This window comes from Candoia aspera, chromosome 5, assembly GCF_035149785.1.
Source record: "Candoia aspera isolate rCanAsp1 chromosome 5, rCanAsp1.hap2, whole genome shotgun sequence".
Taxonomy (NCBI): Eukaryota; Metazoa; Chordata; class Lepidosauria; order Squamata; family Boidae; genus Candoia; species Candoia aspera.
In genome coordinates this window covers 36713744-36739475 of record NC_086157.1, presented here as the reverse complement: position 1 = coordinate 36739475, position 25732 = coordinate 36713744, and the positions used below count along the sequence as shown (strand labels likewise).

Sequence of the window (25732 nt, the reverse complement as noted above, 5' to 3'; positions counted from 1 at the left end):
ACTATATGCTGTGGTGTGTGTTTTCCTTTTGTCTTAAACTCCTGGTGAGCCCAGGTTCCCCTATACTAAAGCAGAAAAATGTTACCTCTGATTACACTCTCTACAGTATGCATAATTTTATATACCTCTCCCCCATTCCTCGCTTGTCTTTTGAGCTAAAAAGCCACAGTTGTTGTACACTTTATAAGAAGGCACTCTAGTCCTTAGTAATTTACCTTTTCTGCAACATTTTCCATCTCTGCATAATTTTTTTACTGTAATTATTACACATATTAATCACTGTAAATGTACTTAGATACTATATCTTTATTCCATCCTGAAAATGTTAATACCATTATATATTTCTACTGTGTATCTTCCACAATGAAGAAAGTTGTAAAAAATTAATGTGGCTTTTCTGTGGTCTTTGGTCCTCATTTAGCACATCTTTTAGTTTCCTTGTCACTTAATGGCCCAGTTACCTCCCTAATAGTTTTCCAATTTCTGATTTATTTAAATAATGTTGAATTCATTAATGAACTTTCAAATATGCCCTCAAATTTCTCCATCCCATGCTTTATGTGAGTAATTCACCTGCAAGCATTTGTATGTTTTTTCCCCCTTTCATTTGGGGAAGTTTTCCATTATCTGAAGGAAGCCTTCTTAAATACTGTATGTGAGTGTTGGTCTTGTTCTCATACCCTGGCACCCACCGAGCCTTGTCTCATTTCTGATCGGTAAGCATTTCAACTGAACCATTTTGTTTGGAAAATCCCGCTATGTTTAAAGAGATTTGATTCTTCTGATGTTCATTTCACCTTTCTTTTTATTAGTATAATTTTGTAGTAGTTTTTTCTCTTACAGGAGATACGAATGTGATTGCTTCCTGGACAATTTATATACTGTTTCTTTGCCAGGAAATCCATGCTTACAGCTTTTAAAATATTAACATTAAAGCATGAATGAAGGTCTACTGAGAAGCTGATGGCACATACTTTCTGGCCTGCGCTTTCTTCTTTGTTTTTTTCACAGTACATACACAATGAAGTAGTCCAGAAATAATGTAGAACATTTCTAATTCATTACCCAAATCTTAAGTCTCCTACCAGATCTAGTGTACCACTTTAGATTAAAGTCTTTTGTACCCTCACGTGTTAGTTTTGTGAATTCTGCAGTACCTGGAAATAACAATTGATCACGTCAATCACATCACATCACGGAAATAACTATTACGTGTTGAATATACGTACATTTACCCAGTCTATGTGAGATAATGGAAATTACCCATTACTACAACAGTTGCTTTGGATTTCTGCTTGATTCTATTTTCCAACCCAAGATAATCTGGGCAATTTTCTTCAACAAGGTGATAGTGTGTTTCTAATGCTAACTTTCAGGAACTTTCATTATATTCACAGTATGTTCTGGGCTCAACAGGATTCAGGCCAATTTGTAGATGCAATTTGTTTGGACTCCAAAGTGGGAGTAACATAGACAAATGAGAATGTAATAGGGTTGCAGCCAGCTTATAGCAATGTCTGTATGAGTTGAAAAATAATGCCAAATACTATACCCACTGACTCCATGAAGAAGTCAGTTCCTTTTGACTGTTCAAAAAGCAGTATCCCACTGAATTTTTGTTATCCCCAGTCCTTCAAAACCAGGCATTTCAGGTTTCCCAGCTTGGCTTAGAAGCAGTTGGAATATAAACTTCTATGCACAAGTGTATCTCTACAGATGACATAAGTGTTTTTACTTGGAGTCTTTGGCTTCTTCCATTGGCTATCCCATTTTGTACATTCATTGTGCAGTTCTACCCTGTTCCAACCTGGGTGATTGAAAAAATTTTACATCTTTCCCCAATTCACTAAGGATGACTCACCTTGCACTAGAGGGTGTCTAGGTGTAAGGATTGCCTACTCTAATAGACTCAGACTCACAAGCAGGAACTTAATGATATCTGATTAAAGAATAGTATGCAAATACAGAGAAAGCTGAGAATGAGCAAAAGCGCGCCAAATACAAACTAAAAACCCTCGCCTCAAACGTAATCCCTCCCCTCGCCCTGCCGTTGCAAACTCCCCCCCCCCCCCAGGTGCTGGTAACCGTTTCTGCTGATGTCCTGGGAAAGGAACCTTGAACACACGAGATAACCCAAACACATTCCAATCCAGCTGCTAACATATAACAATCCCACGAGATGGAATCCTCCTCCCCTCCCAGATGAAACACGCATCAACCAAACGACATGCGAAATGTTACGATGTACCGGCAACATTGGAACGGTGAACATGACACTAGGTCCTGTTGGTTTTCCTGCACAGGGTCAATTTAAAAGTTAAAAGTGGATATAATTGTGTGGTTGAACAAAGTGTGGGGAAGAAGAAAGACCCATAACAGGAATGCAAGCCTGCTCACGTGAAGTTTGATTGCATCCATAAAATAGCAATATAGCCTTATTTTCTGTAGGCACAACTTATTTTAATTCCTGGGCTGCTAAACCAAGTAGAATGATCTTGCTAATGCTATATACAAAATTTGGGTAAGGATAAAATGATAGCATATTTGTTTTAGATTAATATCCATTTTCTTTGAAAAACTTGGCTCTTGCAACAACATCATTGGCATAGTCATTGTGTGCAGTGCCTATATCCATTCCGGCGTAGCTCTGGACATTTTTAGGTCCTGCGTTGTAGGCTGAAATTCCACCTATGATTTAAAAAGTGGGCAAATCAACATAAGCTACATTAAGAACATAATGTAGGCATTCCTCAAATGCTAAGATGAATTATAAATTGAATTTAAGTTGGATGTCCACAATCCTGATAATGAAGTTAAATAGCCGATTAAAAGTAAAGCAGGGTATTGACCTAAGATTTCTTTCTTTCTGCTTAGAATACTTTTGCCTGCACTAATCTACAAATGTACTGTACCTTGCTGCATCCAGTTATTGCTAAGTTCAAAAGGTCTTGCTTCAAATCATGCATTCATAAGATTATCCCCTTAAAGGTTTTTTTTTTAAGGATGAGTTTCTAACAATGCATAATTTCTATCGTTACCAGGAAGTTAAACAGAGGTTTGCATTTAAACATACCTGAAGATAGGGAATAGCATCTCTTTTAAGTCCCGTATCATGAAATACAAAATTTCTAACATTCTGCTTTTATAACCTGGTTTCTAAAATGAATTATGTGGAAAAAAAATATTTTTGTCCGTCTTCAGTATGGTAACTTAATATCTGATCTCAAGTTAATTGCTTTTGCAGTAGACTTCCAATTACTAATTACTAGGTGGATAATAAAATAATAAAAAGGATTGGTTGGAATGTTGTTATTTGGAGGTAGAGGAAAAAGTACCATCATAAATGAATGCTAGAGCATGCATTGCCCTTCCAAAGATCTCAGCTTTGGCAGGTATTTTCCATCAATGCCAGAGATGATGGAAACCAGAGACCCATCATCACAGGGTGTAAATACTGAGTCACATGGAAAAAATGACCTGAAGGATCTGGACATAAAGCAGATTCTAGGTATTTTAATAGAAAACTTTTCATACCTTTGAGCTGCTGTTCCTTTGTCCATGATGGAAATTTTTTTTTAATCTCCTCTATCATGCTACAGAGAATGAGGGTAGCCTGATTAATGTGTTCCTCACTGTCCCAGGTGCCAACTAGTTTATGATATCTTTTATCCACCTGAAAAACATTGAAAGACCTCCCATTATTCAGTAATAGTTATTGCTATGATTATATGATGCCGGGAAAGTTCAGTGCTTTACAAACTAATAATTAAAAAATACAGGTCAGTTACCAAAGGAGATGTACAGTCTGAACGTGGGAAAGATGCTATAAAGAGGGAGGCAGAGGGGGCATGTGGGAAGAAATGGGAAAACCTGAAATTATATGAAGTTATATTTTGCTTGGGGACAATTATAATTACACCTTATAATTACTCCAGGATAGCAGTGCTTAGAGTGTTGAACTTTGGGCCTTACGTGTTTCTTAATTTGTAACAAAAGTCGTTACCTGCATCAATCCAAATCCGTTTCCATGGTCACCCCAACCATCTTTTAGGACAGTTCCAGCATGTGATTCTCGAGATATTATAGCAGCAGTCACAGCTGCATCAATATTTGTTTTTTCACTGACACGCTTAATCTTCATTTTATATTTCTCTAGATTGTTTAGATCTCTCTTTGCAATTATTTCTGAACCTGCAACCCCTTGCAGAGGAAAAAACAGTTTTCAAAAGCATGCAAAAAGTGCTTCTGGTTAAAAATAACATTCCAAATTGGGCTAAACAGAACAATGTTCAGTTTCGCTTTTATTGTGTTTAAGAATTTGATCAAATGGGAAGCCCATCCCCACTATAATGGTCACTGTGTCAATGATGGCTACTATTGCTGAATTTATGACTAACCTCAGTTAAAAATTCTAGTTTCTGGAAAATTAAAGTGTTTCATAGGCACTGCCATTGCTTTCTTCCAATTTTTTTTTTCAGTTTCCCAATCTAGTCTACAGCCCTAATATTTCCTAGCAGTCTTCCATTCTAGCATCTGTACTAACTACATCTGAAGCTCTTAGCTTTTGAAATTAAAGTGAACGCTGCCACCTAGATGAGCATCGAAGAGAGCCAGTTTGATATAGTGGTTAAGGCACCAGGCTAGAAACCGGGAGACTGTGAGTTCTAGTCCTGCCTTAGGCACCAATCCGGCTGGGAGATCTTGGGCCAGTCACTATCTCTCAGCCTAGGAAGCAGGCAAGCGCAAACCACTTCTGAAACCTTGCCAAGAAAACTGCAGAGACCTATCCAGGCAGTTGCCAAGAGTCAGAAAGCTGACTCAAAGGCACACCCATGCACACACGAGAAGAGCATAAACTGTGGGTTAAATGTATTGTGTAAGAGAAAAAAACAGGGAGCAGGATATAGGAACCAAAGTAATAGGCCTACAGAAAGCTTGAAAGGACGGCAGCCAATAAGTGAGTGGTTTTTACGGCAGAAGGCAGGGGAAAAGAAGCAGAAGGATACAAAAATTAAAGAAAAGAGTAAAAACAGAATCAAGAGGAAAAAAGCAAGCAAGCAGAAGTAATGTTCAAAAACCATAGCAAGGATTACAGAATGGACCACAATGCAGAAGTAATATTAAATGTCAAAGAAAAGTTCTCTCAATTCTCATTCCCAGGAGGAGGCAAAAACCCTTACTTGTTTATGAATATTCTCTATAGTTATTATAAAGCAAATTTATTCACTGTGCTTAAGCTACTTGTATAGTTAAAATAAATGTTATTTTTTTCCAAAAGGAAAAAAAAACACCAAGATTCTGTTAAGGAATGTACAGACTTAAGATCAGCTAGACACTGAACAGAAAGAGGGAGAAATAACATTTACATCATGTCTGTGTTAACAAAGCTATCAATAATTCAAACATATGTGATAAGCAATCTTACCCCCATATCTTAAGCCTTCTTGTTTTCCAGTTTCAAGAGAAGCTCCAGTGGTATCCACATCCATTATGTTACCATAATAAGAATGAGCTGTTATAAATGCATTCAATTATTATCTGGTCACAAAACGTATTAGGCAATCTATTGCAAAGGAATTTTGTTTTGCTTTATCTGAGGCTGGCAATAATCATAATAATAATACTGTCCTGATCTAAACAAGAAGTATGTCTATTTCAGCTATAAGCATACAGTATACCAGTCATTTAGAAGAGTGCTTCTGCAAAGACGTATTACTGTAATCTTACCTCCCTCACTAAGCTGAACAGCAAAATTTACCCATATTATACATGTAAATAATTATTAGGAAACTAAGGGATGGGGTTAGATCCTGCAGACTGAAGCCTGATGGGACTCAGCATAACCCATCCTATTGTGTTATCCTATTGTAAACCGCCCAGAGTCCCTCCTTTGGGGGGAGATGGGTGGTGGCAAAATTTAACAATAAAAATAAACCCACTTTCACCCTCTTGAGGGGGAGATCATGGAGGTGGGAGTACTGAAAGCTGCAGCAAATCTCCTTTTCTATGAATTGAGCCATTTGCCAACCAAATAAGAGAGATTCACTTTATGCTACTGTTCGCAGGACTCTTTGCCAGGGACCATAACATTAAGAGCTGGGGGTGGGGGGTGGGGGCTTAAAAGAAGAAAGCAAAAATACTAATGCTCCACTAGGGTCAAGAATTAGCCATTACACAACTTTATAGGATCTGAATGACCAAAACAAAGCACATACACTTTTAGCAAAGTTGGACCACAACATTTAGTACACACATGAGTAGTTCTTTTATCTTTCCTAACCCCCACCCTGACCATTGCCTGCCACCTATTACATATTTTATAATAAATAGAATCTTTGTTATAGCAAAATAAAGCAAATACCTTCCATGATTCTCTGATGTCTGCAATCACTTTCTGGTCTGTATCAAAGAAAGAAAAAAGTAGATTATGCAGTTTCACTTTCAATGTTAGTTTCCTATTAAGTAACAGAACAGGAAGTTAGTTGGCAACACTTGGGAAATAACATAGGAAAGTACCCCAACCTCTCCCATTATTTAGACCAGCACTAACACGCTGCAGGAATCCAGAACACCAGAAAAAGCAAACAGACTGCCTATACGGCATCTTCCAACAAAATGGATAGGACACAACTTTATCAAAAAGTGCTTGACCACTCAACCCACTACAACACAAACAGCACAAGCTATGAAAAGGATAATACTATTGTACATCAAAAACATCTCAGAAACAACCAACAGACTATTACAACTATACAGCATCACTGTAACACACAAACCAAGCAAAAGCCTTCAAAACATCCTAAGTAACCCAAAAGATCCAGTGGCCCAAGAAGAAAAAACAGGAGTAACCTACAACATACGGTGTAAGGACTGTAGCAGCCACTATGTAGGACAGGCAGGCAGGAGACTAGCAGAGCACATCCACGAACACCAACTAGCAGTCAGAAGACACAATGAAAACTCCTTAAACTCACAACACTTGGACAGACTCAACTGTAGTTTCAACTGGGAACCTGTGAGCATCCTAAACCAAGCCAAATCCAAAAATGCTAGAGAATTCCTGGAAGCTTGGCATTCAGACAAAGCAGCCATCAACAGACACATAGAGGAAAACAACATTTACCCACCATTCAAAAGAGACAATAGAAAAGCCAAGAGACCAGAACACCTCCTCGCCAGCAATCAACACCCAGATATGCAAAGATTGACACTAGGATTAACACCAGATGAACAATCAAAAAGTACATTATATCTTAATCAAGGAACTATTAACTCAGTCAATCAACCAAGCAACAAACTTGGTTTTAATGGCTCAGTCAAGGAACTCCCAAGGAGAGAACAACACCTCCACCAACACAAGCAGGACAAAGTACAGTATAATAAACAGAGAGCAAGGCCCACTCCTTTTTCGCACTGAAGATGTTGCCTAGTTTAGCAATGAAACATCTGCAAGAAAACAACAAGGCTCAGAGAGCACCAAGGACTCCACAGTTCAACCCTGAGTTACAAATATTATCTTCGATTGGTAAAGTATCCAGTCCTTAGATGGGATTGCTACATACCTGAATGGTTTTCTTCAGATAACAGCAATCATTGTACATATTTTTAGTTGTGTACATTGGGTTTTGTTAATGAGACTCACGAATATTTAACTCTTTGGAAAAATTACTCTGAAAATAAAATAAAGCATTCTACTGGAAAGTTTTGGTGGAAGTCAGGATTATGACTTTAAACCAATTATTATGTAATGATTGTTTTAGTGATCTTTCCATCCTTCAAACTGAATTTGACGTTCCAGTTCACAATGGCAGACTTTTCAACTTAAGCTTGTTTTAATGGCTCAATATGGGCCCTATGCTTTGGCCACTTCTAAGGCATCTAAGATGCTCTCTTATTTGATGGAATCTATGACAGAAGTAAAACCCATAACGTATTATGTTTTCCATGCATTCCGGCAAGGCTTCCTCAGAGCAAGGGTTCAAAAGTGGGAATCGCCTTGCAGTATTTATAGTCTGTGTAGAATTTGAATTCTGTAAGGTTGGTTGATGACTGGAGGATTTGGGGGAACACAACACAGATCAAATTTGAAACTGCCACACAGTAACTACCCCAGAGAACATAAAATCAGCTTAATAAGAACCTTCATCAACCGTGCAAAAACACACTGCAGTTCACCAGCACTCAGAAAAGCAGACCTCAACTACCTCCACAACATATTTACTAAGAACTACCCCCTTCATCAAAATGCATCATATCTTCTGTCCAGAAGCATATTGTCTCTGGTGTGACATCCATGGAATATCGTGGACCTCAGTAATCACTCCAAGGTGGGGACTGAGATACAAAACAAAGAACTAAAAGACACCCCAGGGACCACCACAATAACACTCACATACATAAGAAATAGGTCAGAACACGCCAGTAGACTACTTCAGCCACTAGGCATGACTATGGCCCACAAAAACTCTACAAAGAATGCTGTGTAAACTAAAAGAGTACACACCCCACTACAAAAGAATCAACATAATGTACAGATCAACTGCCAGCTTGCAGCCAGCACTAGAAAGGACAGACTGGATACCAATCACACCAGGGAATAAAAAAACATCTACCTGCAACAAAGAACCAGGCCACCCATGCCCTCAGCGCAAACCACAATTTGACTGGGAAAATACAGATATACTGGGCCATGCAAGCAATAGAAGAGCCAGAGAATTCTTGGAAGCCCGTATTGCAGGGCTGAGGAACTGTTGTGCTGGAACATCTGCAAAAAAAATTACCTTACTTTGGTATAAACCTGGAGAACCCCTACATACATACATACGAATGGAATTTCATACAAATGAACGTAGAATCGATTATTTCTTCACAATGGGAAAAACAGATTTCTTTTAGTGTATAAACTTGGTTCAAAGAACAATATTGGGTTTGTAGATTATTTCAGCCTTTCTCTAACCATAAGTAAGAGAGCTCAAATGCCATTTAATTATTAACAATTCTTGAGAAACAAAGTAATATAGGAACAAGTTGCCATTTAGATATTTTGGACATCAGCTTTCATCAGCCTCAGTTTGTTTAGCCAGTGACAAATGATTTTGGGAGTTACCATCTAAAATATCTGGAGAGTACCATACAGTATTGTCTACATCAACAATAATATAACAAAGCAGCATGCAGTTGAAAGGGAAGAAGGAATATGGATTGTGAGGTTAATGTCCTCATCTTACAATATCTTCAATGAGATAGAAGTGGCAAACAATCTCTTATTGCAGAAGCTGGATGGGGAAGAAACTGATGATTCCAAGAAGCAGCCTGTACTCAGGGCCACAACTAGGGTCTGTGTCACCCAGGGCAAACATGGATTCTGCGCCCATTTTGGCACCCCCCAGCGCTAATTTTGGCATCCCCCCTAGCGCAGTGCCCGGGGCACATGCCCCACTTCCCCCCACCCCCTAGTTGCAGCCCTGCCTGTACTTTCAGAATTTCAGGCAATTTTTAGATATTCACAGAGATGAACATCTCTTTGATCAATAAACATGATCAGTAACAGTTTCTAACAGGTGAGATTTCTAGATTTAAATTGAAGATACCTGTGGTTGCTTGCTTAGGGATATTTTAGGGTATGTTCATTTTCTCTCTCCCCCTTTCTCTTTTAATCCATTCAGTTGTGTCTGATTCTCAGAGACTGCCTGGATAAGTCCCTGCAGTTTTCTTGGCAGGTTTTTCAGAAGTGGTTTGCCACTGCCTCCTTCCTACTTAACAATATTTAGCCTTTAGTTTGCAGATTTGGTGTGATCTTCTGCCACTGCTATTCCAATAGATTTAAGCCACATTGCAAGGCTCAGGTTGGTTCTTTGTTCTGACTTGGTGGACTTTCAGACAAGGATTCGGTGCCAGTTCATAAGCAGTTCCAAATCTCTGTTTTCCCACACTGGAAAGCTCAGAGTCTTTGCTTCGGTCTTAGGTACAATGTAATTGAAACTGTATAAAGTTAGACGATAAATAAAATTGTCTTTCCATTGGGAAATGGAAGCATAGCATTAAAAAAATAGTAATAAACTATTTTTTTAATGCTATGCTTCCATTTCCCTATGGAAGGACAATTTTGCCTCACTCCTCTTCCCAGCTTTTAAACTTTAGATCCTGTAAGAGAAATACTAGCTTCAGACTTTGAAATTTTTTCTCAGTAGCCCAGACCAACAGAAAAAAAGAAAAAAAAAGTCACACACAGCAGGAATAAAATTGACAAAAATATTGTTGGTCTCTCTTTTTCCCTTCACCTCCAGAGGAGCCAAAATGCCAGGCACTTGGCTTCAGTTCCCACCCCCTTTCTTTTTCTTCCTTTTGCTTTTGTGTTGAAAGTGTAAGAGGATTTGTGTTGTTAAAACACCCACAGCATCTTGAGGTGAGCCAATGATTTTTATTCCTTCTCCTCAGCATTTCTCAGGGCTCTTCTTCCCAGCTGTGTTAAAATACTTGCTTCCAGTCCTTGAGGCAGCAAAAGCACTGTCAGGCTAAGGTCTGCTATAGGGTTTCACTCTTGCAACTCCTAGTTTGAGTGAGGCAGGCTCCCTAAGGCAGTGTTTCTCAGCCTTGGCAACTTGAAGATGTGTGGACTTCAACTCCCAGAATTTTCCAGCCAGCTTGCTGCCCTATGGGCTTCTGCCTGAACGGTTATTTAAGCAAGATTCCCTGCTATGTTTCATGTCTAATTTAGGGCTATGCCCATTAGCAGTTTGTTATCAGCAAACTACATAAACAGGTCTGCTCTAGCTTTCCTTCCTGTTCTCTTTCTGATCTCATAACTGCAGAGTGTATCCAAGCAGCAATTGTCCTGAGACAGGACCAGAAACACTACTTTGAAACAGAAACAGCTAAAAACAAGTTTAAGCTGCCACAACTATGGGCCAGAGATGTGAGGAAAGCAATGTCAGATAAATTATATTTAAATGATTAGTGAGGCATCTTTGCACCATGGTTACAGGGATGTGACCATGAGCCCTCAGTGTATAGCAGTGAAAACAATAGTGAATTCTCTACAAACTGTTTAGGAAGGATTGGGAAGTTAAAACCATGGCAGTGTTCTGGCCTTAAAGTACAACCTTATTAATCTGAATCATCTGATGAAGCTTTGGATGTTTAGATAGTGCTGCAGTTGTTGCAATTACTCTGCCTCATTTATTTTTCTCCAGCAGGACCAGAAATGATATCTTCAAGCTCTAATTATCCTATCTTCTGCCACCAGTTCACCTCTATAAATTAAGGAGGAAAAGAAACAGCTGAAGAATACCTTTTGATGGGTAGCTCTAGGTCATGTCATAAAGATGTAGGAGTTGATGCCAAAATAAAGGGGTTTTTGTTTTCATTTTTTTAAGTTTCAGCCATAATTTTAACTGAGGAAAACAAATAAAAGAACGTATTTATATTAAAGAGACAACAGACAATCCACTCAGCCAAGAAAGGTAGTTCTAGATCTGAACATACATATGAAGAGCATCAGAAAATTAAAATGGCAAATAATGCATTATCTTTTTATTGCTCAATTTTGTCTGAGGTTCTCCTCTGCAGAATGTTGAAGTACAATGTCTAGGCTTTATTTTATCTCCTGTGTCTTTAATGGGAGAAACGTATAATGTGCATGTTTTACTATTATGGATTAACTGGAGTGCAAGCATTCAGATATCTCACCTGGCATTTTATCTTAGGTTTATTATCAGCTGTTTAGCTTAAGTGACAAGGTGTTACTTGTGCAAGGAAGCCAGTTTACCCTCCACCAGCCTGCTTGAGAGCTGTTGTGAGGATAAGATGGGGAAGAAAACCTTATGACCATGCTTAAATTCCTTAGAGGAAAAGTGGAATTACAGGGCATCAATTAATCATGCTTACCAGAATTACATCTATGAGTAACCACAGTGGTTCCAATAGTTCTTATGTCACCATAGCATCCAAGACTCACAGAAGATTCTATAAACACAGACTTGGTCATAGACATCCAATGGAAGCCACAGTGATGATCACAATCCAGTTTTGAAAATATTGCAAAAAGATTTGTATGTGTAAATGTGTGAGATTTTCTGATGGCGAATTTTCAACAACTTTTCTGTGTCAACAAGGATGTAGTACAAATAACAATTTAAAATGTTCCTGTAGCAGCTGCTTTATGATTTTCTCAATTGTACCTGGTTAAATGAATTTATGGATGTAGTTTATGAACCAAAATCTGTAGGTTATCTCTTTGATTCCATTCCACTATGATTACTTCCGAATGAGTAACTTGCTGACCACAGGCCAACATCTGATGCTCTGTGGTGTATGGTGCTGCAGGATTCTAGGAAAGTCAAGTAGGGCAAGTCAAACTTGCAATGCTGTTGATTGAAATAATTATAGGGAAAAAGAAACCACACTTTAAAATGGAAATATTATAAAATCGATATAGGTGCATGTACAAATTATTTGATATAGAAAGTCTTATTTTTATTTAAAACCCTTTCCATGAATTATCAAATAATTAAACACAAAAGGAAGTTGGAGGATGACAGGTTAGTAGACATATCCACATGTTGCTATGAAACAAAAAATAATTAATGGGTTTCAAGTATGATGTAATCAAAGACTTATTTCTTACCTCAATGATCGCAAATTTTAAATTACAGGCAAAATAAAAGCTCTTTTTTTTAATATACAATAAACTGGTTGCAATATGAGCTATAAATGCTGCACACAAGCTTGTAAGTATTTCTCAAGACAGGTACTTCCAACTATGTCCTTGAAAAATTCATGTGATTTGGTGATGAGCAGGCTTTTATATATACTCAGAAAAGCCAGAGTATTATATCAAAGAAAGATATTTATTTTCCTTGAAATTGTTTGCATAATAAATAATCTTATGAAACAACTTTTAAAATGAGGGAAGCATTCCTGCCTAAGATCCAGGAGCTCTCCTCTCAACTCTAGATAAATAATCATGCAAAAGAAGTACTCTACTTAGTAGTCTAAGTAGTACTTAGCATATAGATGAAATCTAACTCTGCAAAGTTGTTGACTATAGGCATCAGTTTGTGGAAGGGGCATTTTTAAAGATGAGATATTCGGAAGCTGAAAGATCAGCTAAAAGTGAATTGTGACAGACACTAGTCAATGATCAGATTGTGCTTCATTGGCTACTGTAGAACCCACATCTCCAGAAAAACAAGTATCTTTAGCTTGAACCCTCAAAGCGTTGTCACTGTCCAGGGCTAGATCATTCCTTTTCCAAATGGCAAATGGTGATAGATACGCTTAATCTAGCAGCTTAATGTTCCAAGCCATGCCTTTTCTACTTTTTTGGTACAAGAATATGCCTCAGCCATAACTATAAAGAGCAGAGCACATTGAAAAAAACAAATTAGTCTCTAAGGAGACATAAAACAGTTTAGGATTAGAATTCAAAAGAGTTTTATTTTAATTTACATGAACAGGACAAAACCAGTATTATTAAGAATTACTATTATCAACCTATTTAGCCAGTTCAGTTTTATAACTCCTCTGGCAACTACTGTCCATAAAATGAGTCAAGATGCCCTGACTACAAAAGATGCCTGTGCAGGTGACCCACACTCAAACCAGTCTTCCTAGTTGCAAGCAGCGTTTTAGCTGTTTCTCCCCCACTGCCTTGTATCTCTGCCCTGTGGCTATCCTCATGAACTTCTCTCATGCTTTGTGTTTTCAGAAGGTAGTGTGTCTATGGTTTCCATCCAACATGAGAAGAAAGCAAACTAAAGCTTAAGTGTGCATTCCAAAGCCAGGGCATGATTTTACTTGTGGGCTGTATATTACCTTGAGTTACCCCTCACCTACACAATGTCTTTATCTTTCATAGAAGAAAATATATTAAAAAACCTAAATCTCATTAACTTCCCTCTTGAGGAGATAGTTGCAGCAATCTCACACCCAACGAAGACTGTTATCTGATTGGCTGCTAACTGCATGGAAAGGTCCCATATTTGCTTTAATCTGTACCTTTTAAGTTCCTGTGAGGCTTAATTTTGCTGTTAAGGCCAAATAAAATTTAACAATTTGCAAGTAGAGGGTATTTACATGTACTGTACAGGAAAACGTTCATTTACCTGCTAAACTGTTAAAGTTCCACAAGATTGTTAGTATTTCAAGAAGGTGCCCCAGGAAATGTGTATATTACTGAAGAACAATATTGCAAGACATTGTATATGTTTCCTGTGGTTTCTCCTCCAAGCCACAGAATTGTTTTTGTTGTTTATTTGTTCAGTCACTTCCAACTCTTCGTGACTTCATGGATCAGCCCACGCCAGAGCTTCTTGTCGGTTGTCGCCACCCCCAGCTCCCCCAAGGTCAAATCCATCATCTCTAGAATATCATCCATCCGTCTTGCCCTTAGTCGGCCCCTCTTCCTTTTGCCCTCCACTCTCCCTAGCATCAGCATCTTCTCCAGGGTGTCCTGTCTTCTCATTATGTGGCCAAAGTATTTCAGTTTTGCCTTTAATATCATTCCCTCAAGTGAGCGGTCTGGCTTTATTTCCTGGAGGATGGACTGGTTTGATCTTCTTGCAGTCCAAGGCACTCTCAGAATTTTCCTCCAACACCACAGTTCAAAAGCATCTTATCTTCCTTCGCTCAGCCTTCCTTACCGTCCAGCTCTCGTTACTACGGGGAATACCATTGCTTTAACTATGCAGACCTTTGTTGTCAGTGTGATGTCTCTGCTCTTAACTATTTTATCGAGATTGGTCATTGCTCTCCTCCCAAGAATTAAACATCTTCTGATTTCCTGGCTGCAGTCAGTTTCTGCAGTAATCTTTGCGCCTAGAAATACAAAGTCTGTCACTGCCTCTACGTTTTCTCCCTCTATTTGCCAGTTATCAGTCAAGCTGGTTGCCACAATCTTGTTTTTTTTGTGTGTGGTTTAACTGCAACCCAGCTTTTGCACTTTCTTCTTTCACTTCGTCATGAGGCTCCTCAGTTCCTCCTCGCTTTCAGACATCAAAGTGGTATCATCTGCATATCTGAGATTGTTAATGTTTCTTCCAGCAATCTTAACCCCAGCCTTGGATTCATCAAGCCAAGCACGTCGCATGATGTGTTCTGTGTACAAGTTGAATAGGTAGGGTGAGAGTATACAACCCTGCCACGCTCTTTTCCCAATCTTAAACCAGTCCATTGTTCCGTGATCTGTTTTTATACTGTTTCCCTTTTTTGGTATGGGGATATAAATTGATTGTTTCCAATCTGATGGCCATTCTTGTGTTTTCCAAATTTGCTGGCATATGGCACGCATCACCTTAACAGCATCATCTTGCATTTGAAACAGTTCAGCTGGGATACCGTCATCTCCTGCTGCCTTGTTATTAGCAATGCTTCTTAAGGCCCAATCAACCTCACTCATCAGAATTATAGTTCAGCATAATATATTTGCCATGTAATATTTACTGCTAATTCAGCTCTAACATGCAGTGTACACAGCTGGCAGACTTAAAGAAAAACCAAGGGAATTTTATAATATATAGTGCAATGTAGTTAGGGTAGGCAAAGTCACACTCATGGCATTATTAGACAAGCAACAGTTTTTATTAATGCACTACTTCAAGAATAGTTTAAATAACAATTCTTGACAGAAGTCCTTCATTAATACCTTAATGGTAAATGGTATAAAGTTTAAGATGCAATTTAAAAGAGCTACTTTTAAATAAACAAAATGCTGAAAGTCATCTCTCATATTACAGAGTTCAAAAGGGTTCAGATTTCTTGACTAAGAAATTATTTCCTAAGTGGAAGAAATATTTAAGATTTTATTTCATGAGCTGTATAAAACTGTTAGAAAATGAGTGTCATGTGCAAATGTTCTGAAAGCAAACAGCTGTATAAAAACATTCCTAAAAATGTATCAAACTTAAAAGAAAAATGGTTTACAAATATCTGTATCATGACTTCTAATCATCATCAGAATCTGAATCATATTTCTTCCCTCTGATCGTTTTCTTATCCAACTTTGTGAAAGATGTTCCAAACTTCTTTTGGCTTTGGAAAGGTGGTTCCATTAGGTTGCCACTAAAAGAGAAGAAGTTACTAATAATGTAAATATCCTTTAGGTAATAGCTGTCTGAAAAAGCAGTTTATTAGACACATCTGGCAAAACACAAATTGGAAGTACAAGTGCCCAAAAGCCAACTCTGCCCAGCCCTCTCCTCATTACAGGAGAAAAGGTGTACACTATTTTGCTTCATGAACCTCTTAGGAGCATGGTATAAATCCTGTCAATTAAAAAGTCTGATAACATAAAAACATAAGCAATGCCCTGCTGGATTGGACCCCTGGTCCATCTAGTCCAGCAGTCAGTTCATAGTGGCCAACCAACTATACAAGGAAGCCCATTGGTCTCCCAACAGATGGCTTTCAGAGGCAGTCACGCTGCCATCAAGGCTAATAGCCATTGATTGCCATAACTTCCATGAATTGTTCCTACCCTTTTTCGAAGCCAGCCAAACTGATAGTCAACACCACATCTTGTGGTAGTGAATTCCAAAGTTAATTAGCAAAAGAATATTCTTTACTCCTTGCATTTTTTTTATAAGATGGCACCCAGAAACTAGTTAATTTTTGTTTCATGTTGGTTATCGCTGTTGTCTCCAGTAGATTGGGGAAGGATGTTGGAAATTTGTAGCAGTGTAGTAATTAGAATGTTTGACAACTGAGAACACTGGAATAGGAGGAGAAGGAATTTGACTGGTAGCTGACCCAGTGGCATTCAGGCTCAAAATCGTTCCAAGAAAGAGGAAAGTAGGAAAGAGATAGCAGGAGATGTGGGTGACCAGTAATTTGGTTCAGGTTCCCATATTCATCAGTCTCTGCCAAAAACTGGTGGCTTTTGTGTATTATCAGTGCGCTGATGTACTTCGTGCACAACCAGCATGAATAATACAAAAACTCTGCTTTTGACAATGTTAGCTTTGTCTTGAATGAGACCCCAATGAGACACTGCATGGTGACAGATGAATGGACATGCATTACCAAAACCTGGATGGGCAGTGATGAAGCAATAGTTTTGTGATAAATTTGCCCTCCCATATTTCAGGTCCATCAACAGCTGAAACGTTGTGGCTGGGATGATGGTGGCAATGACACTTTACTGTGACTAGCTGTGCTGCTTGTGAAGAAGGTTATTTCAATTTTTTTTTAGTTTGGGTTCAGACCCAGATATAAAGCAAATAGCACTGATGTCTCTGGATGACTCTGGATCTTGAGGATGGGAGAATGCCCCCTTTCTCTTATTAGACCTTTCAGCAGCTTTTGATACCATTGATCTGGTATCCTACTGGACTGTCCACAAGAATTGGTTGTTGGAAGAACCATTTATTATGGTGGTTCCACTTCTCTTTTAGTGGGAAAGAGTGGTCAAAAAACATTTGATTTTCTCTGCACTACTTTTGAATATCTACATGAAGCCACCAGGAGAAGTCATCTGCTGGTTGTGCACGAAGTACATCAGTGCGTTGATAATACACAAATCTACACTGCCATCTCAGGCTGAACTGGAGATGCAATGGAAGTCCTAGCCCAATGTCTGGAAGCTGCAAGGATCTGGAACAAGCTCATACTTAATCTCAGAAAGATGGAGTTGCTGTTTGTCCAGAAATATTCTGACTCTGAGATGGCCCCAGTGTTAGCTCTGGACAGGGTTCTCTTCCTAAAAGGACTTGGTCTGCAATTCTGGGTCGTTTTGGAGTTGTGGCTGCTGGTGGAACAACAGATAGAAACTTGACCTAGCTGAGGCTAGTGAATCAGTTGTGGTCCTACATGGATTAGGATGTTTTGTCCAGAAACTCCTAGAGCTCCTTTTGGAAACCATTTGAAAGCTACAACCAGACTGTGAGTGGGTGACAGCTGCTATGAAAGTATGACACACATTTTCCAGTTGCTGTATTTGTTACCAATAGGCTTCCAAGTCCAGTTCAAGCTATTATTTTACTTATAAATAGCTTGGCTCCATGGTACCTTAGGGACTATCTCCTCCAGTGGAATCTATCTGGTCCATCTATACATGCAGGGAGAGATGCTGAGGCTCTTCTTCCTTGAAGTATTTAGTGGATGTGGATCTGAAGGCTCGCCTTCTGTATTATGGGCTCTGTACTCTGGAATATCTTGTATTGGCGGTTCGCTTGACACTCTCCCCATTAGTCTTTTGCATGCTATTTAAGAATGTTCTGTTTGAGAGGGCATTTGTGGTTTAGATGATTACTGTTGACTGACTCGGCAGCCATCTATATTAATTGTATGTATGTATGTATGTATGTATGTATGTATTATTCAACTATTTTATATAGTTTTATACTTGATGTAAATCAACTGAAGTCAGACTGAACCAGACAGTATAAAAATACTTGTAATACATCTGTAAAAATCCATAAACTAGGAAAGCAGCAACTGTTAGCCACAAAAGTAATTATGTAATATAATTTAATATCCATTTCAATACTTTGCCAGGAAGACAATTTTTTATATTAATAGTATTGTACCAGCTGTTGTAAGATCAATTTTATTTACCTGTAGTTGATGATATCTGCGCAGCCTAATCTCCATTCTAAAGTCTCTGTGGTGAACTCATCTGTGTTACCAAGATCAGTAAAACCAACCACATAATCTTGAGTTTTTCCATCTTTTACTAGTGCTAATGTGGGAATTATCTTGATGTGAAGTCTCTCACAAAGAAATGGTGATTTTTCAGCATTTAACTTGATAAACTTCGTCTCAATATGCTTTTTTGCAAGTATTGTTAAATGCTTATCTAATATTAAGCATCTGAGGAAAAATAAAAACATTGAATGCATTAAGCAGTGAAATATGAAGTCACCTCTTGCTTTCTAGCTCAAGTAAAATTGTGCAAAGCATTAGAAGGTGTGCTTTGCATGTTTCTGCATACATATTTGCTTCACTGGCAGTGACAGCTGAAATGTTGTCTGCACATGTACGCATACAAATGCAGAGACATCCTGGGAAGCCCTTTGAAATAAACCAAGTTCTGGAGAATATGGTTGTTTCAACACTTTCAGGAGGGGCACTTCATTCATGCACTTCGGGAAGGCCCCTTCAAATGCTTTGCACTGCCTAAAAAACACCACAGGTGTTATTTTAGTAACTTTGCTATACCAATGGTAATACAGAATCACAGAATAAATGAGTTAAAATGGACCTTGTAAGTAATCCAACCCAACCCCCTTTCAGTAAAGGAGTCCATTAAACCATCCCTGACAGTTTGTCATCCTGTCAGTTAGGAAGTCCATTACTGTTCTAGGCAGTGTTCTGCCACTTAAGACCTCTTATCTTCAGGAAATTCTTCCTTACACAGACATAATGAATAAATATTTAAATCAGCATGTACATAAATTATCAAGCACATACACAAAATTTATTGTATCATATCCCTTCATTTTGACATTGGGAGCGGATACTGTGAAAAATGCAAAAACTGGATCTGAAGGTTACCTCAGATCATTGCCAACAAGTTTACCAATAAATCTTTCATATAAGTGTCCTTAGAGCCACTGAACTATTTCATATCTTCACCAAACCATAATGTACTTCCTTGATTTTGGTTTGGCATGATACAGAGACCCAGTATATTGTAGTTATTCAATAAGCGATGGCTATACCATATTATGAATGAGTTACGATTATGACTAGAAACTTGCAGCTGGTTTTATATAAATATTTTTTGGTATAAATAAATAAATAAATTTAAGGGGGGGGGGCTCCTGAATTTAAAAATAAGGCAGCAATTCTATACACTAACTAGAAAGGAAACCCAGCTTAACGATGAGATTTATTTCTGAATAACCACTATACTGTCAAGCATATTTGACTGGAACAAAAATAGCAGAGAGTGCTTGCAGTTCAGCAGACCCTAAGTGATCTATGTTTTGACTGAGGAATTATGGCTCTTGCCATGCCCAAGTTACCAGATGAATATTGATTCAGTTTAAGAGGTAAAATTGCTAAAAAAAAAAATACACTAACTCAGTCAGTACTAGGAAGAGAGTTTCCACACATTTTCTGAGATCCCTTCAACAGCTGATTTAGCAAGGATTACCTGAAGGTTGAATCTCTATAAAAATGACAGACCACATTCTTGCTCCCTTTCACTTCTTGAAAAAATTCTCGCTCACTGGGGATTTCTCGGTATTCCCCATGTCCTTTTGAAAGCCATTCCTATTAATAAGAATACAAAGTTTTATACTTGATGTCATGAAAGAGATCATCCCTTGAAAAGTTGCACATAAGATTATAATTCTACCATTATATCTAAGATTCATCTGATGAATCCAAACCCTAACTTCAATGTTACACTGGTGGTAATTTTAGCATTTCTGATACGGTTTGAAGTTAGTAAACTTTATCATTCCAAAACTAATCTGTCATTTATTTAAATAAAAAGCTATTCAACATTATAAATCATTTTCAGAACTAAAAGAAAAAACAACTAGTACAGAAAGCTTGCATTCTAAAAGGATAATGAAGTTTTAATGGTTAATATTGAGTATTAATATGAACTAAGCTCCCAGTGGAATCATGTGCATACTTGTCCCAACCTGTCCGTTGGTTATACTCAAGAACTACACAGGACTGCAACCATTGTGTATTAATACAGTGATTTAACCAGTAGTCATAAATATCTATATTCCAAGTATCAGCTCAATACTGGAATTCTTTAAGCCATTTTACCCACATAGGAACTGTAATTAATTAATTTGAATTTGAGTTACATTGCAAATGTAAATTAACTCAAATTCAGTTCTTCGCTTGACCTTTTTTTTTTAATTGTGGTGTCCTGCATGCTACTCAAGTAGCCATTTGGCCCCACAAAAACTGTGCATGGCTTCTTTAGCAGAAAAAAACTCATGCCTCCTTTCCAAGTTTTCAATCACTATTGGGTATATTCTTCAGCTTTCTATATCAGAGCAGTTATATAATAATGTTGATAATTATAATGACTCAGGAAGTCTCAAGATATGTATGGATTGGTATATTTGGGCACATAAAGCTGCTATTAACCCAGTATTTTGAAAATAGTGAAAAGAGAGTTTTGGCTTTAGCAGCTTAGTAGGAATTGTTCAACACTTGAAGAATCTGTCAGCCAAAGTCAAGAGTTCAAGAAACTGGAATACTACAGTAGCTATAGTCCTGTGCATGACTACAGGGAACCAAGCCATACAAAAGTCAACAGGGGCTTCTCCAAATGTCCCTAGGATTGTACCCTGAGGCAATTCATATCCAATGAACTTGTTAAAGCACTTTAGATTAAATCTACAAAGGTTGATTGTAAGGCTGCAATCCTAAACATACGAATGTTGAATAAGTCTCACAGATTTTAGTGGGATTTATTACTACTGTAATTTCACTTCATCTCTAACCCCTGTGATTAGAGGCAAGCTAACATTTTGCTAACTTCAACTCTTTACACATTACCGGAGTAAGAACGGCCTAGTTTGCAGAGATACTACCAAGATTATGAATGTAATATATGAGAAGGGTTTTGGACACTCATAATCACTAAGTTACTTGTTTTTGTTGCTGGGCTTTCTTGAGTGCTTCAAGCCTTCTTTGTTTGAGAAGTTCCAGTTCATCTTCATCCATCTGGTCCAATTTCTGCATTTCAGCATCAAGTTGTTCTTCTACAATCTTGGCTGTCTGAAGCATCTGAGCCTCCAGAGCTTTTGAGAATACATCAACAGAAGTATCTGCATCCATTTCCTTTTCAAATTAGCAGCAGACGCATTAAACCTGAAAAACGAAGTACATTTTAAATTAGAACCAGACAGAATAGAAAAGTTATTTGTATCTTGACTACATTTGCATATATGGTGTTGTAGAAATATCAATGGGATTGGAAAGCAGGTTCAGCACATTGATCAAAATATTTAATTGGAAAGTTGATTGCAGCTGACTCTTCTGCTTAAGTTAAATAGTGGTTACTTGACAGAAGGATTGTTGACAGCATATATTTTCTTCTGATTATTTGGTGTAGACCTTGCACTGTGGGACAGAATTGTCATTCTTTTAGGACCAGAGATCTATATCTGAACTGTTTTTATTATCAGTCAGCATTATAAATGTATCTTCTGTTAAAAGAGGATTACCGAAGTAGAATTCAAACGTGCTACCCTTGGGATGAATAATTCTATGGTAAATTTATCTAGTACAGAATCTCATACTTTGCACAGCGTTGTGGAGCACAATCTAGGCCCATTCTTATTTTATAATGGGCAACATTCTCTTGAAACTGTAAGCAGATAGGAAAACATAAAATACATAATTTCAAGTCTACCTGGATAAAATCAGACTGCTTTATTTCAGAATTATTTGCTTTAATAAATTACCAATCATTAAGACTATACTCTAATTACAGAATTGGGTTCATCTTATGACTGTAATAAATTCATTCTGAATATATAATTCTGAAAACATAGTGAGGAAAAAACTATGACTTCATTCTTATTCTATGCACAAATTAAAGGCATGTCTCTATCTCCACATAGAAAACAAAGAGTAATCTTGGGTTGGAGGAAAGAAATCAAACTCTTTTTCCATTATCAGATCACTGACCATGAGGAGCAAGATTTCAGGGGAGAGGCAGTGATACCATCTGGCCCTTGGAGGTATTTTTTTTTTGAGACCAATGCCCACTTTGCCATTGCTGGTGAATAGTCTAGAAAAGCCGGATACTGTGGTGTAAAATAAGTGTGTATGATCTGGTCAGCAATATGGAATGAATTCAAATGAGAACAGCTTATCTTTGTAATAAAAATCAAAAGCATTCTTAAGACCTCCCTGATAGATTCCTTTTTGATGGAATCTAATTCTACCTTTAACAGTTATTAACCTGGACCTACCAGTTTAGATATAAACATGAAGTAACAGGATTTGAAATATATTAAATAGGATGTGATTGCTAGTACATGATGTCTAATGAAAGTGTTAACTAGTAAACTGTGGTAAATGTTCTTGAAAAACAGCCTAAAACACACCAAATAATTCTCTGTTGAAAAGAAAAAGAATCATGTAGCATTCTTGTTGTTTATTCATTCAGTTGCTTCTTCGTGACATCATGGACCAGCCCATGCCAGAGTTTCCTGTTGGTCGTCACCACCCCCAACTCCCCCAAGATCAAGTCCGTCACCTCCAGAATATCATCCATCCGTCTTGCCCTTAGTCGGCCCCTCTTCCTTTTGCCCTCCACTCTCCCTAGCATCAGCATCTTCTCCAGGGTGTCCTGTCTTCTCATTATGTGGCCAAAGTATTTCAGTTTTGCCTTTAATATCATTCCCTCAAGTGAGCAGTCTGGCTTGATTTCCTGGAGGATGGACTGGTTGGATCTTCTGGCAGTCCAAGGCACTCTCAGAATTTTCCTCCAACACCACAGTTCAAAAGCATCTTATCTTCCTTCGCTCAGCCTTCCCTATGGTCCAGCTCTCGCAGTCATATGGTACTACAGGGAATACCATTTCTTTAACTATGCAGACCTTTGTTGTCAGTGTGATGTCTCTGCTCTTAACTATTTTATCGAGATTTGACATTGCTCTCCTCTCAAGAATTAAACATCTTCTGTAGCATACAGACAAGAAAATAGTACCAGAAATGGAAGAAATTTTCATGTGGCATTGGCACACAAGACCTCAGTAAAAGAGCTTGTTGGAGGTAAATTATCAAATACATAGAGATCCCTGATCTAACATGTTGGTAAGACTGACAAAAGGATTGCTTCTGATGGAATTATATCTCATGATAATGAATTGTCATACCAATACAGTATAATGTACAGTATTGTTGTTGTTGTTTATTCGTTTAGTCACCTCCGAGTCTTTGTGACTTCGTGGACCAGCCCACGATAGAGCTTCCTGTCAGTCGTCAATACCCCCAGCTCCCCCAGGGACGAATCCATTGTTGTTGTTAAATCAGGCAAAAACCCAAATCAAAACATTATGCATACAAAGATGCTGTTTATTGCATCCAAAACATTCAGACTCAGGATAAATCTCAAGTATGCTACAAGAAAGTAGTAGTTCCTAAATGTATGTTTCTTACTCTACAAAAAATAAAGTTAGCAAAACAGCATAATACTATGAACCTTTTTTCAGACATGTAAGGTAATTTAATGCCTGATTAAAATACCTTACATGTCTGCAAAAAAGTTCATTATTTTAATCATGCATTAAATTACAAACCTCTCTCTCACAGTAGACACAATCTTGGAAAAAGTATGATTCTTTAACAAAAATGCCTTTGGTGAACTGGCACCTATTAACTATAATTTTCATAACCCACTTTAATAATGAAAAATTAAAGGGGAAAACTTTACTACATCCACCTATCTACAGTTTAACAACAAGAGGATTTTAAGGAGCTATTTTCAACTACTTATCTAATTCAGTTGGTGGTCAGGAAGCAAACAATCAGCAAAAGAAAATAAGGAGGGCAGCAAGGTCCTTCTATTTATGCCTTTTAATTTATTTGTATTTTAGGTTTTTTTTTCAAATTTGGTTGTCACAAAAATAGTTGGGATAGGGGTTTTGTAAGCCCCATTAAGTTCTGTAAAATATAATGCATTAAGATCAGTAGACATTGGAGCAAGATTCAAAGTGAATGCTACTCTGCTTTAAAGGTAATTCATGCTTCATATTCTGGAAATATGATTTCAATTAGGAGAATCTGAAATACCAGTATTAGCTGTTTTAGAAACACAACACGCTGCACAGATCACTTTCTGTTCAAATTCTGCAACGGCTTTAATGTTAACGTACAAATCCATTTACTCTTAACCGCTAATCGTGGGTTAAAACTAGGGATGTCACTCTTTTCCTTACAGATGGTCCCTCACTAACATCTGCTCTTATCTTCTCAACACGAAAAGCAATTGCAGGAAAAGCCGGGTCTGAAAAGACAGTTTCTGACAGGGAAGGTGAGGAAAATGCGCCGATCAGTCCAGAGCTGACACCTAAGCCTAAAACCAACAGAGATGCATCCAGACCACCCCTCATCTCCATCATCAGAGGCAAGACTCTCTGAAACAAATATGAAGACATAAATACCGTTTATCTGTACCGTTCCGAGCCCCAGGCAACCGAACTAACGATCCGGCTCGCTACTTACTAGTTAGAAACCAAAAAGCCACAAGGAAAGGCCCCTCAGCGCAGAAGAACCACAAAAATCTCCTCCTGACACTCTTCTGCCCTGACCGGCCTCACAAAGAAGCCCCCAGAGGGTCCTCCCGCGGTCTGCCCAGCAGGTGAACCTGGCGGCGACCGCCCGAACTCCCACGCCTGCGCCTCTGTCCTCGTCGACGCGTCCTGAGGACGTTTTATTGTTGACGCAGCAGTTAGCTGTCAGAGGCGGCGGTCTTGCTGCGCATGCGTTCGGTGCACACCCTTTTCTGAATAAACGTGAGCGGAACGGCTGGTTTGCGGCTTTACGTTTAAGTTGATAAACGATTTGTGTTAAAACTCTCTGTCGAGTGAGGGGGAGGGGGATTCATAACAAAAAGGAATGCTCCGTACAGCACACACGGCTCCTGAGTCGCGCTTGGAATAAGCCATAATCAAGCGGGTTCACGCCACACGGGACCTTGCAAGCCCCAACGCGAGTGCCTCCATCGCGCTAACACTAGATCTCACCCTCGACCTCCGGGATGGCTCTCAACGAAGGGCGGCGCGCTAAGGGGGCTCCTCCGCTG

At 38.4% G+C, this 25732-nt stretch overlaps 2 protein-coding genes across 2 annotated transcripts; both read right to left on the bottom strand.

The window, feature by feature from the left end:
• Positions 1 to 2449: 2449 nt before the first annotated feature.
• Positions 2450 to 6466, bottom strand: LOC134498733 (lysozyme g-like). Its single transcript, XM_063304974.1, has 5 exons — positions 6362 to 6466; positions 5426 to 5512; positions 4004 to 4200; positions 3535 to 3673; positions 2450 to 2688 (listed from the first exon to the last, which is right to left on the bottom strand). Exons 1-5 carry the CDS (start codon positions 6366 to 6368, stop codon positions 2555 to 2557), a joined length of 564 nt encoding a protein of 187 aa, XP_063161044.1. The 5' UTR covers positions 6369 to 6466; the 3' UTR covers positions 2450 to 2554.
• A 9091-nt stretch (positions 6467 to 15557) lies between these two features.
• On the bottom strand, positions 15558 to 25289 carry TXNDC9 (thioredoxin domain containing 9). The gene is made up of 5 exons (XM_063304967.1): positions 25153 to 25289; positions 21565 to 21786; positions 20096 to 20214; positions 18553 to 18807; positions 15558 to 16059 (listed from the first exon to the last, which is right to left on the bottom strand). Exons 2-5 carry the CDS (start codon positions 21751 to 21753, stop codon positions 15942 to 15944), a joined length of 681 nt encoding a protein of 226 aa, XP_063161037.1. The 5' UTR covers positions 21754 to 21786; positions 25153 to 25289; the 3' UTR covers positions 15558 to 15941.
• Between the last annotated feature and the right edge of the window lie 443 nt (positions 25290 to 25732).